Genomic DNA, 16,928 nt, shown 5'->3' with positions numbered 1-16,928 from the left:
TTTTATCATTAATTAATATTACACTGTCTGCTTGTAACAGAGTTTATCTGTTTACCTATTGAAGGTTGTCTTGGTTACTTACAAATTTTTGTAACTATGAATAAAACTGCTATAAATATTCTTGTGCATGTTTTTGTATGGACCTAGACTTTCAACTCATTTTCGTTAAGTACCAAGGAGCACAATTGCTGGATTGTATGTAAGAGTATGTGCAGTTTTGTAAGAAACTGCCAAACTTTCTTCCAAAGTGGCCATACCATTTTGCATTCCCCTGGTAGCTTTTTAGCACTTGAGAAATGTACAGGCCCTAAGGAAGTGACACCACCATAGTCTCCATGGTATCAAGATCAGGTGCAAATGTTTTGGCATTTGTGTAGCATCTTTAGGGATGCTGACTTTTTAAACTTTGGGAAGACTACTATGTAGAATATACTCTTTGATGTCCTTCTAGCCTGTTATGATTTAAAGTTCTGTGGGACTGCTTTGAGGTGTTAGTAACTAATAATATTAATCTCATAACTTTCAGCTTCAGTTGCCTCATTTGTTGACATCCCTCCTTTCTTCCTCAGCTCTCCCCTATGCCAATTAACTAAGACCCCACTATAGCTTATGCCTACATATCTCAACAACATTAACCTGAGGCAGAAAACCCAAGTATGTTAAGAGATTCCCAGCTGACTCCTGTTTTTGTCTACTGAGAAGTGTACAGGCTGGAGGAAGGTGCTGTTGTAGCACCAACCTTAGAAATGTAGCAAGCACCTTTGGGTTTTTCAGTGGATAAACCTGAGATAGTCTCTTTAACTCATCCATCATTAGTTTTGCAAATATTGTTACTCTAGTAAAATCAGCTTCATTTTTCCATTAGTTGGTCTAATAATTAGGTTTTGAATTTCCAGACTTTCCTTTGAACTTATTCTCTTTCAGATTTTCCTTGTTTCTAAGTGGATTTGTATTTAGATTTCTCTCCCCACTGGCTTTAATCTTCAGATTAAAAATCTATAAGATGTCTTTCGATTTGGCTTCTCTCTAAATCAGGACCTCAGAAATTCCAACTTTAGCTCAAAATACCACAGTTCATGGTTAAGTTACTGCCTAAAATGTAGCATCTTTATTCAAGCTTAGATGTCCCAGGCATGTACTTTATACAGTCTTGACACTCTTACTGTCTCTCCTCTTTTAGCCCATGAGCCCCTGATCATTTTCATTGTATGTATTTAGATTTCAGTGCGACATTTGGGATTTTTTTCCCTTTATTTAATTTAGTGACTTCAGGTATGGGAGGAGTCTCCTGAACTTGGAAAACAACAAAATCAGTTTAAAAAAGTTAAATCAGTTAAATCTTGATTACTAATGGATATGAAAGGACAGGCTTATGGATAATTAAAATTGTTGAACCAAATGTCATGTTTTTCATGAAATTCTAATCCTGTTATTTCTGTGAGCTTTCAAAAATAGATATTGTATATGATTTTTAGTCTTATCTCTATTGTTTCCCATTAGGCAAATTCAACAAAGAAGGGCTTTGATCAGAAAAAAATAACCATGGATATCTAACAAGGCTTTTTGGAAGTATCCAGACCTCTTGTGAGGTCCATGAAAGAAAAAGGAGGAAAGGGACAGTCCTTGTAGATCAAATAAAAACAAAAAAAGGGAAATGGGAGATTTGCTTTTTGGCCTTATTTCCAAATATCCCTATGGGTTTGGAATGTGCTCATTTAAGGGAAAAGTTTTTGATTTAGAGGGGGTCCTGAAATGTCAGGGACTTGCCTTACTGTAATTTGATTGCTTCTGGTGTAGGCAGAGAGCAGGAGATCTTTAGAAACGTTCAAGAATGTGCAAAGCAGGACCAGCACAGATTGTAAAGCAGTGTAAAAGAAGGTGACCTGGGGGAGGCAGTTAACAACTGAGAACTGAGGTGTCTTTTCTTCATAGAAATCATAGTTAACCTCTATTAATTTATTCCTTCACTAAACACAATATATACAGCATATTGTCCTAAATACTGTAGGGAATACAAAAATGAGCAAAGCAGTCTTTAATGGAACTTAAAATGTTTGCAGAGATAATAAATTTACATATAAGCTGTAATACAGAGTAAAGTATGAGAAATGCTCTAGGGGAAGAACAAAAACATTCAAAAAGAGTAATTTCATCTGGGATAAAAAAGGTATTCTCAGTAGAGGTGATATTTGAGCTAGATCTTATAGAGTGAAGAGAACATTGCATGCCCCACTATATATGTGTTCAGGAAATAAAGAGTAACATTTAGTGTTATAAGAGCACCGAGTACAAGTGAAACAAAAATTTTATTGGTTGTTACAGGCAGATTGTAAAGGACCTTACAAGCTATGGTGATGTGAATTTAGACTCTATTTGTCAGGCAAAGGGGAAATCGGTGAAGATTTGAGTGCATGAGAATAGCATTATTGAATAGCATTATAATCTAGCTACAATTTGCTAAATGCAGTAGAGAGAGGTTGAAGGTGGGAAACGCAGTAGGAAGAGGTGAGATAATAACAATATGGCGTTAATAATAGTGAATGATCATTCCAGAATGTGTTATAGAAACTGCAGATTCACAATCTAACTGACTTGTTAGATTGTGAAATAAATTTAGTTGGTGGGGCAAGCACTTAAAAATATGAAATAGAATAGAATAGAAATATTCGATTTTATTGTATTTAATAAGGTAGGTATTGTTTTATGAAACTTCTGTTTCATTTTTTCATACATAGTATTTTGTTACATATTTATGGAGCTGTGATAATATATTTGTATTATCAGCTGTAAAATATATTTCTTGCTGTGGATTGTGGTCAAGATAGAGAAACTCTACTAGAGGGTATATTCATAGAAAACCTATCTTCATAGTAGTGGTTGATGGTTCTCTATGAATATACTGTAGGCAGGAGTATGAGAGAAATGCTAGGCACATTGTGTGTGGGAAGATCACTCTGTATTTGAAATAGCCATTGACTAAAGCATCAGTCACTTATTCTGCTGTTTCTTTTAGGAACATGATAGTGAACATACAGGTTGACCAGGAGACTATAGTTTTTGAATGCTCAGTGTCATAATTTTGAGATATCGCTGGCATTTCTGAAAATAATCAAATGTCTTTGGAATAGTAGTTCTCAAAAGGGAACAAGTTCACCCCTTAGGAGACATTTGCCAATGTCTGGAGACATTTTTGGTTATTGTTTATCATAATTTGGGGGGAAGGAGTGTATTTCAGGCATCTAGAAGGCAGAGGTCAGGGGTGCTGCTAAAATTCTACAATGCATGGAGTAGCCTCTTAAAACAAAGAACTATCCAGACCAGAAGGTCAAAAGTGCCAAAGTTAAGAAATTCTGCTTCAGAGTGACTCAAACTAGTTATTTAAAAGAAATGTAATTTTTAACAGAAGTTGAAAGAAAGATTCATGCTATTGGCCTAACACAGATTCAATGATATTATTTGTAGAATGCTCTGATCACCAACTTTATTATTAGATTTTAAATAATATATCAGTATTTGTTTACATGTGACCCAGGATTAAGTGCTTCACAAAACAGTTTAGAAATACAAAGTTATAACTCTAAGATCATTTCTTGAACCTTAACACTAGAAATCAGAATTATATCTTGCCACCATAATATCGAATAATTTATATGCCTATGTATATTTTTATATACGGAAAAGCAGCTTTATCTTGAAGTGAGCTCAGAGAATTGGCAGCCAGCCACCTAAGTGAATCACACCGTTTAAAATTCAATTTAAAACAGATTCAATAGAACTCACTGAAATTTTTATACAGCTGATGATTCAATAAATATAGACAATCATAAAGATACTTTGTAAGAAAAGGGCCTGTGAAATTTGTACCTGGGTTCTAGGCCCACTGGGGATACAAATTACCTACAGCTTCACAAAGTTATTTACTTTTCCTGGCTTCAGTTCTCTGAACCCTAAGTGTACTGGCCCACATAACGTGTAGTCTCTCCTAAGCTTTAAAATTCTGTGAGTCTAAGTTATGGATCAATTTTTATGGTGAATAAATTTTAAATCTCTTTTAGATTATTTTAGGATTTTTAAAAAAATTATTTATTTATTTTTGGCTGCATTGGGTCTTCATTGCTTTTAGGATTATTTTTATGCCTTATTAATAGCACATGGGGGAGACTGTTATAAAATCACTCAATTTTCTAACAGTTTGGCTTATATCTGGACTGCATGAGTAAACGACACCCCACCTATAAACCCTGATGTTTAGTCAGCATTGTCACACAGAGTAACAGTTTCCACAAAATCTTCATTTAATTGTATCATGGAATACATGAGCCTGACTCACCTAATGTCTTCATGAGACACTTAGGGGGTTCATTTAATCACTTTGTTCATTTGTTCTTTATGGTTGGTCCTCAAAATTTATATTTATTAAATTAAAACAAAAACTATTGTTTCATGGTTGCAATAGTCAGGCTGTTGCTGCAAGCCTTAGGAGATAATGGGCTGCAGCAATACACAGGAATAAACTTTTTCTTTCTGTATGGAAGGATAATGCTCATTAATTCTTCAACATATTAACAAATTCTCATTTTTTCTAGGCATTTAAGCGTACAACAATAATGTACAAAGCTGCCTCCTGGTGGTCCAAACATGTAAACGCATCTATAAAATATCCAATTTTTGTGCCATTTTTTTCGGACTGCTCATGAAGTTACTATCACCTTCCCCCCAATTTTTGTAACAAAAATACATCTTTGATTAGCTAATTACTGTATATATTCATTAAGCAGGCTTTTTCTGGGTATATCTGAAGGTAGGGATATTCTGTTTGTGTGTGTGTGTGTGTGTGTGTGTGTGTGTATGTGTAAAAGAATCACTGAAAAATTAGCGAGATTTTGCAGCAGACAAAGGTTATAAGATCTCTGGCTTGATTTATCACCATACTTTATTTCCTAGATGTAACTTTAAAAAAAATTAGGATCCCTCCAATGGATTTATAAATTGAAAGTATGGAAAATTTCTTTGGAAAACCTGTAAGAACTAGAAAAAAGTATTTGTGACCTCTAGAGAAATGATAGAAAATTAGGTAAGGGTTTCCTAAACTCAGAGTTCAAAAAGTTTTTCACTTAAGGGAAAAAGACACTCTAAAAATCTTACAGATTATCCTCAAAAATTTGCATTGCTCCTCTTTTATACTCTAGCTTGCTGATTTAAAGAGCTCAGTATCTCTGCTGTATTTTTCAAGCCAGGCTAAACTGACCCACTACCTTATAAATTTAAATCCTTTACAAATTGGCTATGGGATTTTGATTGATTAAAGTGATTCTGAAATAAATCATATCGTTTAATCTCACTTCATTGTACTACAACCACAGAATATATGGATTCTCATACATGTATGACCTGCATACAGCTCTCAATGTTTAACTTGTATAGTGAATTAGAGGCCCGTTCTTGAAGTAATCCAGTTTCGGTAATAAGCCACTTTTGTGTAGACTCCAGGTTTGTTCTTTTGCCCACAGTTATCTCCCCAGCTCACAATTCCAATGAGATACCAGGTATCTTTAAGATCCTTTCCAACTAAAGGTCCCCCAGAATCACCCTGAAAATAAAAAAAGAAAAAAGAGAAAGAAAATTAGCTAAATGTAAAACTTATTACTTAAGATAGCTTGATGAACCACATATTTTATTATTAGACAGTATATGTATAGATTACCAATTCTAGGATAATTAGTTGAAACATGGGTTTCAAAAGTTATAAAAGCCTTAAAATTCAATTTCCACATTTTATTTTTTCAACTTTATAGATGAATAATTCACAAATAAACATATATATTTAAAGTGTACATCGTGATAATTTGACATATATACTTTGTGAAGTGATTACCACAATCAGGTTAATTAAAACATCCATCACCTCACAATACTTTGTGTGCGTGTCAGTGTATGTGTGTAGTAAGAATGCTTAAGATCTACTCTTAGCAAATTTCAAGTACACAACACAGAAAGTCAATCTGATGTTAGTTTTTTCTGACTTCAAGTAAGGTGCCTGGGCTTCTGTTTTATCAGATGTAGCACCTCCCAGTGTACCCCAGTAGCAATCCCTGTATTCCTGCTTAGACCCCTGTGCCTGAGTCACTTCCTCGATAACTTCCCCAATTTTTCTATGACTAGAGCTTTGCCTTTTTATGCACTGAACAGTCATGGGGCAGGAATCTTACCTCTGCTCCCCAGTCCAGTGAAAGCTCTTTATGACCACCAGTCTTTCCAGAGGCTTATCACTGATCTTACTGTTGGTCTAGATTCTCATTTTCAGTGTGTTCCTGTCACCACCTCCCACTTGCCTGTCATGGCATGAACCTCTCTTTGGATTCCTTGAATTCTAGATGCCTCCTCCACATTCTCAGCAACTGGGGCTAGATTCTGCTCTTGCCCAGCGTGTATGCTGCAAAACTCCCTGCTATTTTTCTGACAGAGGTTGTCTATGTTGTGTAATTGGTGGGACTCTGCGCAGGGCTTTCTGCCACCTGATAACAGTACAATTCCCATCATTTTAGCATGTGGAATCACCTCGGAGTTTTCAAGAATCTCACATTATAAAGCAAGTGCCTCCAGGAAGAAACACACTTTACTTCTTTGTCCAAAAATATACATGCAGGACAGATGCTGGACAACAGAGTAGGCCACTGGAAAGGGGACTAGATATTCACACCATGGCCTAATCTGCCTTCTCAGCATTAACAGCTTCTCACCTCTCATCCTCCTTAGGCTGAGACCCAACAGAGTACTTGGAGTTGCCTCAAATATGAATTATAATTTCACACCTTCAGAATTTTAGCTATGCTTTTTCTCTTTTCTCTAATATTCCCCTCTTATTCTATAGGGTAAGTGCTCTTTATCCTTCAGGCCTCATTGAAGTATCATCTCTCTAATACTTGTTCCAGGAATGTTCCTTCAAGCTAAAAATGTTTGTTCTCCACACTTGAAACTAACACAATATTGTAAATCAACTATACTTTAATAAAAATTTTGTTCTCTGTTATATAATTTATAACATTACATCATAGTTCATTGTTCATGATTGTTTCCTTTCTAAATGTGAGCTCTTTAAGGAAAGGGACTCTGCTTTATGAACCTGTGGATTTCTGGTATTAAGAAAATTTAATTTTATTGGTTGTTTGATAGCATCAAAGAAACTCTGCTTATTTTGTTTTGCTTAATAAAACATTTAAAAATATGTTTGTGTTTGAGATTTGCATTTATAAATTTTTGAACAGACAAGATCTCTGTATTTTACTAAAATAAAGAGCATTTTGAGCCAGATACATTTTTTGAGTTCATGATATCAAAATAATCTCTCTCCACCTACCATACAGGCATCATAAATTCCTTCCAGATAGCCAGCACAAAACATTCCAAATTTTATATCTCTGCCATACATATGTGGCTGCTTGCACACATCATCACTTATGATTTTCAGTCTGGCTTCATAAAGATCATTTTGGGATTCCCCTTAAGGAAAAACAAAGTAATTTTAGTGTTTACAATAAACATCTTAGCTAGAATGAAGTGTGGACCTTTTCCTGATTTTTTTCTCATACTAAAATTGTTGATACAGAATGAGGTTAATGTAAGCAGTTCCTAAAGAAAAAAAATTCTGTTTAATATCTGGTATATGTAAATGATAATCGTCCTTATCTCATTTTTATAAATACCTATACTAGCAAGAAAAACATTTTGTTTCTTTTTCTGGAACCTTTGTACCTTAAAAAACAATCAGTTAATGTATTTAGGACGGCATTTTAAGTTTTTATTTATTTATTTATTTATTTAATTTTATTATTATTATTTTTTTGCGGTATGCGGGCCTCTCACTGCCGCGGCCTCTCCCGTCGCAGAGCACAGGCTCCGGACGCGCAGGCCCAGCGGCCATGGCTTACGGGCCCAGCCGCTCCGCGGCATGTGGGATCTTCCCAGACCGGGGCACAAACCCGTGTTCCCTGCATCGGCAGGCGGACTCTCAACCACTGCACCACCAGGGAAGCCCCCAGGACAGCATTTTTAAAAAAATAAAGTTTGTATTTGTAGATTCCAGATTGTTCCCAGAAACTTTTCAGGCCTAGTTTGCTCCCCTGGCTTGATAAAATAACTATATACATTTACTTTATCCTTTACATTTTATGAAGAACTTTCACATACATAATGACATTTAAAGGCAAAGATTTCATTACCTCTTACAATTTTGGGACTCCATATCATAAACTAGATCCTGAGTTATGGAAACCAGTATTAATGCAGAAGACAACTATTTATGATGGAAAACAATAATATCACTAGCATTCAGGGTTTCTTTATATAAACCATATGCTGATTGGGAAACTGACCCTGTAGTAGACAGAATTCTACTATGATCCCCAAGATTCCTATGTGATCTCCTTTCTCTGAGGTATGGGTGGGATCTGTGAATATTATGGATATCATTCTCATGATTAGGTTATGTTCTGTGGCACAGGAGAGGAAATTTTGCAGATTAATTAAGATGTAGTCGTCTGACAGTGAGTTCATAAAAAGGGAGATTTTCCAAGGTGGGCCTGACCTAATCCTGTGAGCCCTTTTAAAAAGGGCTTAGGCCTTCCCTAAGTTCAGAGAGTTTTCGCTAATGGTGTTGGAGAAGCAAGATGCCATGAGCTCTGCAGCTGCAAGAAACTGAGTTCCATCAACAACCAGCTTGGAAGAGAACTCAGAGCCGTAGATGAGACCACAACCCCAGCCAGCACTTTGATTGCTGTTTTGTGAGACCCTGAGAAGAGAACCCAACTAAGCTATGTCTGAACTTCTGACCCATGGAAACTGTGGGATAATAAATGTGTGCTCTTTTAAGTTGTTAAATTTGTGGTAATTTGTTACACAGCAGTAGAAAACTAATATAGACACTAATTTCTGTAGAATGCCAATTCAGGATTTATTTCTGGACAGGTGTGTTTGCTAAAATGTTTTAAAAATGCTCAAATTATTCTGTTCTTTGAATATAATTGGTGTAATTTCTTTTTGCCTACTATGTTATCAATTAAAAATAATTCATGTCGGGCTTCCCTGGTGGCTCAGTGGTTGAGAGTCCGCCTGCCAATGCAGGGGACACGGATTCATGCCCCGGTCCAGGAAGATCCCACATGCCGCAGAGCAGCTAGGCCTGTGAGCCATGGCCGCTGAGCCTGTGTGTCCGGAGCCTGTACTCTGCAACGGAAGAGGCCACAACGCCGCAAAAAAAAAAAAAAAAAAAAAAATTCACGTCCAGTGCCGGGAAGAGTTGAAATGCATATTGTAGGTGATAGTGTAAATTCATAAATTTTTCAGAAAACTAGTTGGCAAAAAGTTATAAAAAGTATAGCCCAACACAACACTGTAAATCAACTGTACACCAATAAAAATTAATTAAATTAAAAAAAAAACCACAGGAAACAAACAGAAAGTATAGTCTATAAGTCCTATACATCCCTGAACTGTTTCTCAACTATTGTGGGAATGCTTAATGACATTTCTCAGAAAGTATTGATTTTTTTCAAAGAATCAGCTTTTTATTTCATTAATTTTCTCTATTTTTTGCTTTTGATAGAATTCATTTTCACTCTTACCTTTATTATTTCCTTCTTCCTGTTTAATTTAGGTTTATTTTGCTCTTCTTTTCTAGTTTCTTGAAATGAGAATTTATGTTATTGATTTGAGACCTTTCTTGTTTTCTAATGTATGCATTTGCTATGTTTCCCTCTCTCTTTACTGTTTTAGATGCATCCTGCATGTATTGATATTTTTTCATTTTCATTTTAATCTATGTATATTTACAATTTTCTTCAAGATTTTCTCTTTGACCTATGAATTATTTAAAAGTGTATTGCTTCATTTTTAAGCATTTAGAGATTTTCCTGTTATCTGTTACTGGTATCTAGTTTTATTCCATTATCACCAGAGAGCATACTATGTGTGATTTCCATTCTTTTACCCTAACTAATCCAACCAAACTGTGTGGAAAAGTCTGACAGAATAATATTGATGGACATTAAATCACACTGCCATAAATAGGGCTTAGTGCTCCATGATTCATTTTGGGATACCCACCACCATGAAAAAGTGCTCCAAATCCTGTGACATAGACAGTTGAATTTGGTTGGAAGGACACAGAGGCTTCTGGCAAACAAACTCTTCGGATCTCATCAGTAAAGGTGATGCTGGATGATAATTGCACAACAGCAATGTCATATTCTCTTGCTGGGGAGTGATATCTCTCATGGACAATAATTCTTTCTATATTTCTTTTCATTAATGGAGGGTTGATTGTTGTTCCAAAGCTAACAGTCCATTGTTGTGGATTTGATTTACTGGAAAAGATTAGAAATGAACAGTATATATGAATGCATTACAATAATTGCATGCAGGCTAATAAAGGAGAAAATTCCACCCTAAAACACTTGGTTGCAATGATAGTTTTCTTTGACCATATAGTCTTTTGCTACTGTTTTGAAAGATAAAATATATACAAACGGCATCTTTGAGCTGAAATTCAGTATAGAATTATTGAATTTTAGAACTGTAAAGCACATAAAATATTATTCATTTATTTATTCAGCAAATATTTATTAAACATCTACATGTTGAACCTTATTTGAAGTGCCGGGGATAAAGTGGCAAACAAGATAGAAAGGTCCCTGCTGGTGGGTGTATTTGATTTCAGTGAAGGAAAAAGAGCAAAACAAATTAATGAATAGATAAATAATTTCCCACAGTGATAAGGTCTATGAATAAAATAGGGCAATGGAATAGAGTACAAGGGGGTAGTTAGATAAGTCTCTTGAGATCATGGCATTTGGGTTGAGACATGGTTGATGAGGAGTCAGCTGTGAGAAGGTGGGGTGACAAGTTTTCAGGCAAACATCTCAAGGGCTTAGACCAGACAGGCTGCAGTTCAGGACACAAGGGAATTATGGTGGGGGATGAGATCGGCGAGGTAGGTGGGGGCCAGATTTTAGAGTATCTTATAGGTCATGAATAAAGTGCTTAGATTTTATTCAAGTGATATGTCAATTCACTGGATGATTTTAAGCCAAGCATAATGTAGTCTCATGTTAAAAAAAAAATCACATTGGTTCTTTCCAGAGAGTAGATTGTTAGAGGGCAAGAGTGAATGAGGCAAAGCTGTCATAAGTCCTATGAGAGATGACCAAGTGTGGGTGACTTCTAGCTTATGGGCTTGAGCAGCTGGTAGATCATGGCACATACAGGGACTGGGAAAGTCATCTAGTAATGAAAGGTCCTCTAATAAAGACTTTGTTTTATACTTAAGGAAAATAGGGCCTAGATGGTTTAAATTATATGCCTAGTATCACATGTCTGCTTGTCTCTCTCTGTTCTTTATAGGATGCCATCTTCCAACAAAATGTATTATTAATAATGAGATTAATGTTCCTTAACTAGTTAATTGAACTAACATCATCCAAGAGGGATAAGCAAAGAGACAGGTACTACCGATATAGATACTTGTTTCTCAACCTAATTATTTCTTTTTTTTTTAATTGAAGTATAGTTGATTTATAATGTTTCAGATATACAGCAAAGTGATTCATTTTATATATATATATATATATATATATATATATTCTTTTTCAGATTCTTTTCCATTAGCGTTAATTACAAGATATTGATTATAGTTCCCTGTGCTATACATAGGTTCTTGCTGTTTATCTATTTTACATATAGTAGTGTGTATCTGTTAATACCGAATTCCTAGTTTATCCCTCTTCCCTTTCCCCTTTGGTAACTATAAGTTTGTTTTCTATGTCTGTGAGTCTATTTCTGTTTTGTAAATAAGTTCATTTGTATCTTTTTTTTAGATTCCACATATTAGTGATATGATACTTGTCTTTCACTGTCTGACTTACTTCACTTAGTATGATAATCTCTAGGTCCATCCATGTTGCTGCATATGACATTATTTCATTCTTTTTTATGGTTGAGTAATAGTCCATTGTACATATATACCACATCTTCTTTATCCATTCACCTGTTGATGGACATTTAGGTTGTTTCCATGTCTTGTCTACTGTAAAATAGTGCTTCTACGAACATTGGGTTGCATGTATCTTTCCGAATTAGAGTTTTCTCTGGATATATGCCCAGGAGTGGGATTGCTGGATCATATGGTAGCTCTATTTTTAGTTTTTTAAGGAACCTGCATACTGTTTTCCATAGTGGCTGCACCAATTTACATTCCCACCAACAGTGTAGGAGGGTTCCCTTTTCTCCACACTCTGTTCAGCCACAGTTTCTTTATTTAAAACCTTAAGGACCTGATACTAGGATAATGACTACTACCCCTACTGACTTTCCAAATAAGTGTAACACAATTTTAGAAAAGAAACTGAAAGTTTTTCTCATTTTACCTCAGTAATATTTGGGGACATTGATTATTACTCAGAAGATGATAAAACCCAGAGTTTTTTTTTTTAAGCAGTAGCAGTAGTAGTAGTAAGTTAACGTCAATCACTTACATCCTAAAGCAGTGCGCTGCGGTAACAAGCCACGTATTACTAATCAAGGTGGCCCCACATTGATGTATGTTATTATGCTGAAGGGAAGCTTGCCAAGGCCAGGAAGACTTGCCCGCAATCTCTCCGGATATTATTCTGTTCACTATTAATGGAACAGCTCGTTTACCACAACCTGAAAGAGATGAGATCATTAAGTTGTAAGAAACATCTCTATAATCCCTGATACAGAGAAACTAGTAGAGTACTGCAATATTTGCATGTCATTATATAAACATGTACAATATTAATATCCATCCTCTGTATTTCCTGATAGTTGATGTTTTGCTTACTCCCTCCCTTTATAGATGTGGATATATATTGCCTACTAAAGCTATGTAAGACTGTAAAGTTTTGACACACCAAAAAGTGTATGTCCTGAGGACCTGCAGTGTCAATTATCCAGATGTTCTGGGAGCTCCTACTAAGATTACTGTTTCCCAGTTTTAGATGTTCCCACCCTGTTACTTTGACATGAAGCTCTCACCAAAAGAACTAGTCAGAGAAGTAATTGCTAATTCCTTGGAACTCCTACCCCATACATTTTTCTGAGTGACTAGTTCCTAAAGTGAGCACGGATTAATGTATCATGACCAATCTCTTACTCTTCAGGATGGAGGGTTCTATGTTTCCACATAAACATCACATTCACTATTGGTAGGAATAAATATGTACTTTATTATGTGCATCAGATCAGAGATTAGTTTGATGCTTAGGGTGCCTGCTAAGAATTAAGCCTGTTTAAAGCATGGTGCTCATAAAGAAAACATGGTAGGTTCAATTCTTGTTCCAACAAATTAGGTATCAAAAAGAAAATTCACTTCACTGGTACTGATTACACTCCTTCTGTGGCCAGTCATTTTAGAAATCCCCATCACTCTGTCATCTCTAGTTTAGACTACCATTTTTCTCATCTGAAGGACTGCAATACCTTCCCTGTTCATCTCCCTGCCTCCAGCTTTGCTCTTCCAGTCCATTCTCCACACTGAAAACTGAGTGACCTTTCTGATGTGTGTAAAACCCTTCAGTGACTTCTCATTGCCCTCCAAACAAAGTCAAAATGTTTCAGCATGGTTCTGGTCCTTGATCATTATTAATCACACCCCTTTCCCATGCCCACCCTATTCTATATTACAGCCACACTGACATTTTTCAATGACAAGAAATGACCGTGTTCTTGCTTTTCTGAAGACATTTTTACATTCTGCTCCCCCTGCCCGAGACACTCATTCCACTTGTCACTTGATTTTCCATCCTTCCTTTCTCCTCAAGGATCACTTTCTGACCCCACAAGACCAGGTTAGCTGGCTCTGATTGACTCTCATAGCACTGTGCTCTGTCTCTGTCATAGCGTTTATCACACTGTTTTAACATTGCCTGATTTATTTATGTCTTCCCCTACCTTCAAACTCCTAACTTTAGAGGAGGAATCATGTCTTATTGACACTTGTATTCACTTTCTGGCACTTGGTAGATGTTAAAAAATTATTTACTGAATGAATGAATAAAATGTATAGTGTTTGCAAGACACAGATGAAAATGAAAGAACAACTTTCCTAAAATTCATCACTGCTATTATAAAATCTTTCAAAATTTAGGTCACAGTGATATAAAGTGAGTGAGTGGAGCTGCTGTCAACCATCAAGATGGGTATAATAAGTAAATTTTATAGGTCAGTCACAAATTATGGGGTCTATCTCTTTCCCATTTATCACTTTCTCATTTTATTTCTCAGTAGAAAGCATATTTCATATTTCATAGCATTCAAAAAATTAGCAAGGCAAGTTCATTTATTCCGAACCAGAAATATATTTCTTCAAACTGCCCCCAAATTCCCACCATGTAAAATGTTTTTCTTGAACATTACAAAAAGATTGGTCTTAGGGAAAAAAAGTATTTTCATCTCTTACTCAATTGTTATTCTCTGCCAAAGAAAATGTGGGACATGGGTGGGAGATTATGAGGTCATATTTGAAGATATTATCCTCCCTGATATGGAAATTGAACTTGTTTTTATAAGCTAACTAGACTTACATGCGTGGACAGTTAGCTTCCCTGTCGATGAGCTCATTGCTGAAAAACAAAATAGAGCAAAGAATGATAATTTGATATTCTTCTGGTTGGTCTCAATGACCAGAAATTATCAGAGGATACTGACCGCATATGGATTCTAGAAACTTGAGCATATAGATCAGTCAGGAAAGTGGTTATCTGATATAACAGAGTATGTGTACAGTTTTTGTAGAGATTTATAGGCAACCGCTGATTAGGTGGGTAATACAAGCATTAGGTGATTAAGGCACAAATATTGGATGATCAAAACCCACAAATCATTTGTATTAATACAGAACAGTGGTTTTCCAATGGTGCAGGATAAAGCTTCTTTGGATTTTATTTAAGGAAATAGAGAAAGAGGGGAAAGAGGGAGCAACTAGATGGGGTCTTCAGGTTCAAACCCAGACTCAACCAGAACAGGTCTGCTTTTATCTCTTCTCTTTTTTTTTTTTTCCCGGTACGCAGGCCTCTTACTGCTGTGGCCTCTCCCGTTATGGAGCACAGGTTCCAGATGCGCAGGCCCAGCGGCCATGGCTTACGGGCCCAGCCGCTCCGCGGCATGTGGGATCCTCCCAGACCGGGGCACGAACCTGTGTCCTCTGCATCGGCAGGCGGACTCTCAACCACTGCGCCACCGGGGAAGCCCTGTCTCTTCTCTTTATTTAAGATTTCGCATAAGCCTTTCTTTGGTCAAAGGGTTTGGGAATGGGGAAAAAAACAAAAAACAAAAAACTTTGAAAACTACCACATAAACTATATTTAAAATACTTCTAAAACACGGTTCCTAAATTATTAAAATTATTTTTTTCTGAGGAATAAACTACTGTATATTCTTATCAAACACCGGCTGGATATTGGTAAAGGCCAATTATTGGACAGAATCTAAGATTAAATTCTGTCATTTCCAAGAAAGTTAGGAATCTGATAAAGGAAATACAAACATTTAAACTTAAGCTGATGGACGGTTGCATGAAAACTGTGACGGTTTTCAAAATAAAAGGGCTGGGCCTCCCTGGTGGTGCGGTGGTTGAGAGTCCGCCTGCCGATGCAGGGGATACGGGTTCGTGCCCCGGTCCGGGAGGATCCCACATGCCGCGGAGCGGCTGGGCCCGTGAGCCATGGGCGCTGAGCTTGCGCGTCCGGCAACGGGAAAGGCCACGACAGTGGGAGGCCCACATATCGCAAAAAAAAAAAAAAAAAAAAAGGGCTTAATGAGTAGAATGAGGGTAGATTGGTTTTACTTATTTCTACCAATGCCATGTTTCTCAGACTCATATTCTTTTTATCTAATTTCTCATTATACACAATAAGAATGTTTCTTTCTACTTACCTTCTATAAATTTCACTTGGGAAACTAGTGATGATGAACTCTACAAAGTGGGAGCTCTTGAAAATATCCAATTCAGGGATACCCTTAAAGGCATACCTAAATCATTATATGGTGAAGAATCAATTTCTCAGGTCAGATTCTCAGTACTTACTTATGAAAGGAACTCAGTTTTCAGTCAAATACAGTTTTAAGGTAGTAAATTTCTTATTTTATGTTTTTAAATGTAGGCATACCTTGGAGATATTGTGGGTTCAGTTCCAGACCACTGCAATAAGGTGAATATTGCAATAAAGCAAGTCACAAAGTTTTTGATTTCCCAGTGCATATAAAAGTTTACTTTTACACTATACTGTAGTCCATTAAGTGTGCAATAGCATTACGTCTTGAAAAAACTATATATATATATATATATATATATATATATATATAATTTAAAAATACTTCATTGCTAAAACATGCTAAAAATTATCTGACCCTACAGCGTTGCCACAAACCTGCAATTTATAAAAACACAACATCTCTGAAGTGCAATAAAGGGAAGTGAAATAAAAAGAGGTATTTTAATATGCCACATGTTAGTAATAAATTAAAATGGAAAATAATATAATGTTAGACTTCTTCAGTTAAAACTTCTTCAGCTTAGTTTGAGCAAGATGCAAATCACCCCTTTCCAGGAATGATACTAGGGTGAGTGTAATAGTTGGGAGTGTAATTGGATTTTTAAGGAAAGAGAATGATTACACCTGGAACTAAACTACCCATACACAAGTAACTAGCTGTTTCACATTTCCAGTTTTGACCAAATGCTTTTACTTTCCACGTCTAGAAGTGAAAGGAAACATTAACACCTTAGTTTTGAAAGTGACGCTCTAACACACTTCTGAGTTGGGAGTAATCATATTCAGGTCAGTACATGCTACAAGTAACATGATGATAACTGGAACCCACATCAACAACATGTAGGCGGTGAGCCGCTCTTC

The 16,928-nt window shown here is 36.1% G+C and overlaps 1 protein-coding gene across 1 annotated transcript in view; it reads right to left on the bottom strand.

Annotated features, from left to right (window-relative positions):
• Nucleotides 1–5,428: 5,428 nt before the first annotated feature.
• The window catches only part of TMPRSS11A (transmembrane serine protease 11A), a 33,839-nt gene continuing 22,339 nt past the window's right edge, over nt 5,429–16,928 (bottom strand). Inside the window, exons 6-10 of the mRNA XM_007450180.1 lie at nt 14,598–14,636; nt 12,528–12,699; nt 10,102–10,361; nt 7,358–7,500; nt 5,429–5,590 (exon numbers count right to left, since the gene is read on the bottom strand). Of these exons, the coding sequence (XP_007450242.1) occupies nt 5,429–5,590; nt 7,358–7,500; nt 10,102–10,361; nt 12,528–12,699; nt 14,598–14,636 (776 nt within the window). The remainder of the gene's footprint in view (nt 5,591–7,357; nt 7,501–10,101; nt 10,362–12,527; nt 12,700–14,597; nt 14,637–16,928) is intronic.

The sequence above is a fragment of the Lipotes vexillifer genome, unplaced genomic scaffold (genome assembly GCF_000442215.2).
Source record: "Lipotes vexillifer unplaced genomic scaffold, Lipotes_vexillifer_v1.1 scaffold1103, whole genome shotgun sequence".
Classification (NCBI taxonomy): domain Eukaryota; kingdom Metazoa; phylum Chordata; class Mammalia; order Artiodactyla; family Lipotidae; genus Lipotes; species Lipotes vexillifer.
This window is presented reverse-complemented; position numbering and strand designations above follow the sequence as displayed.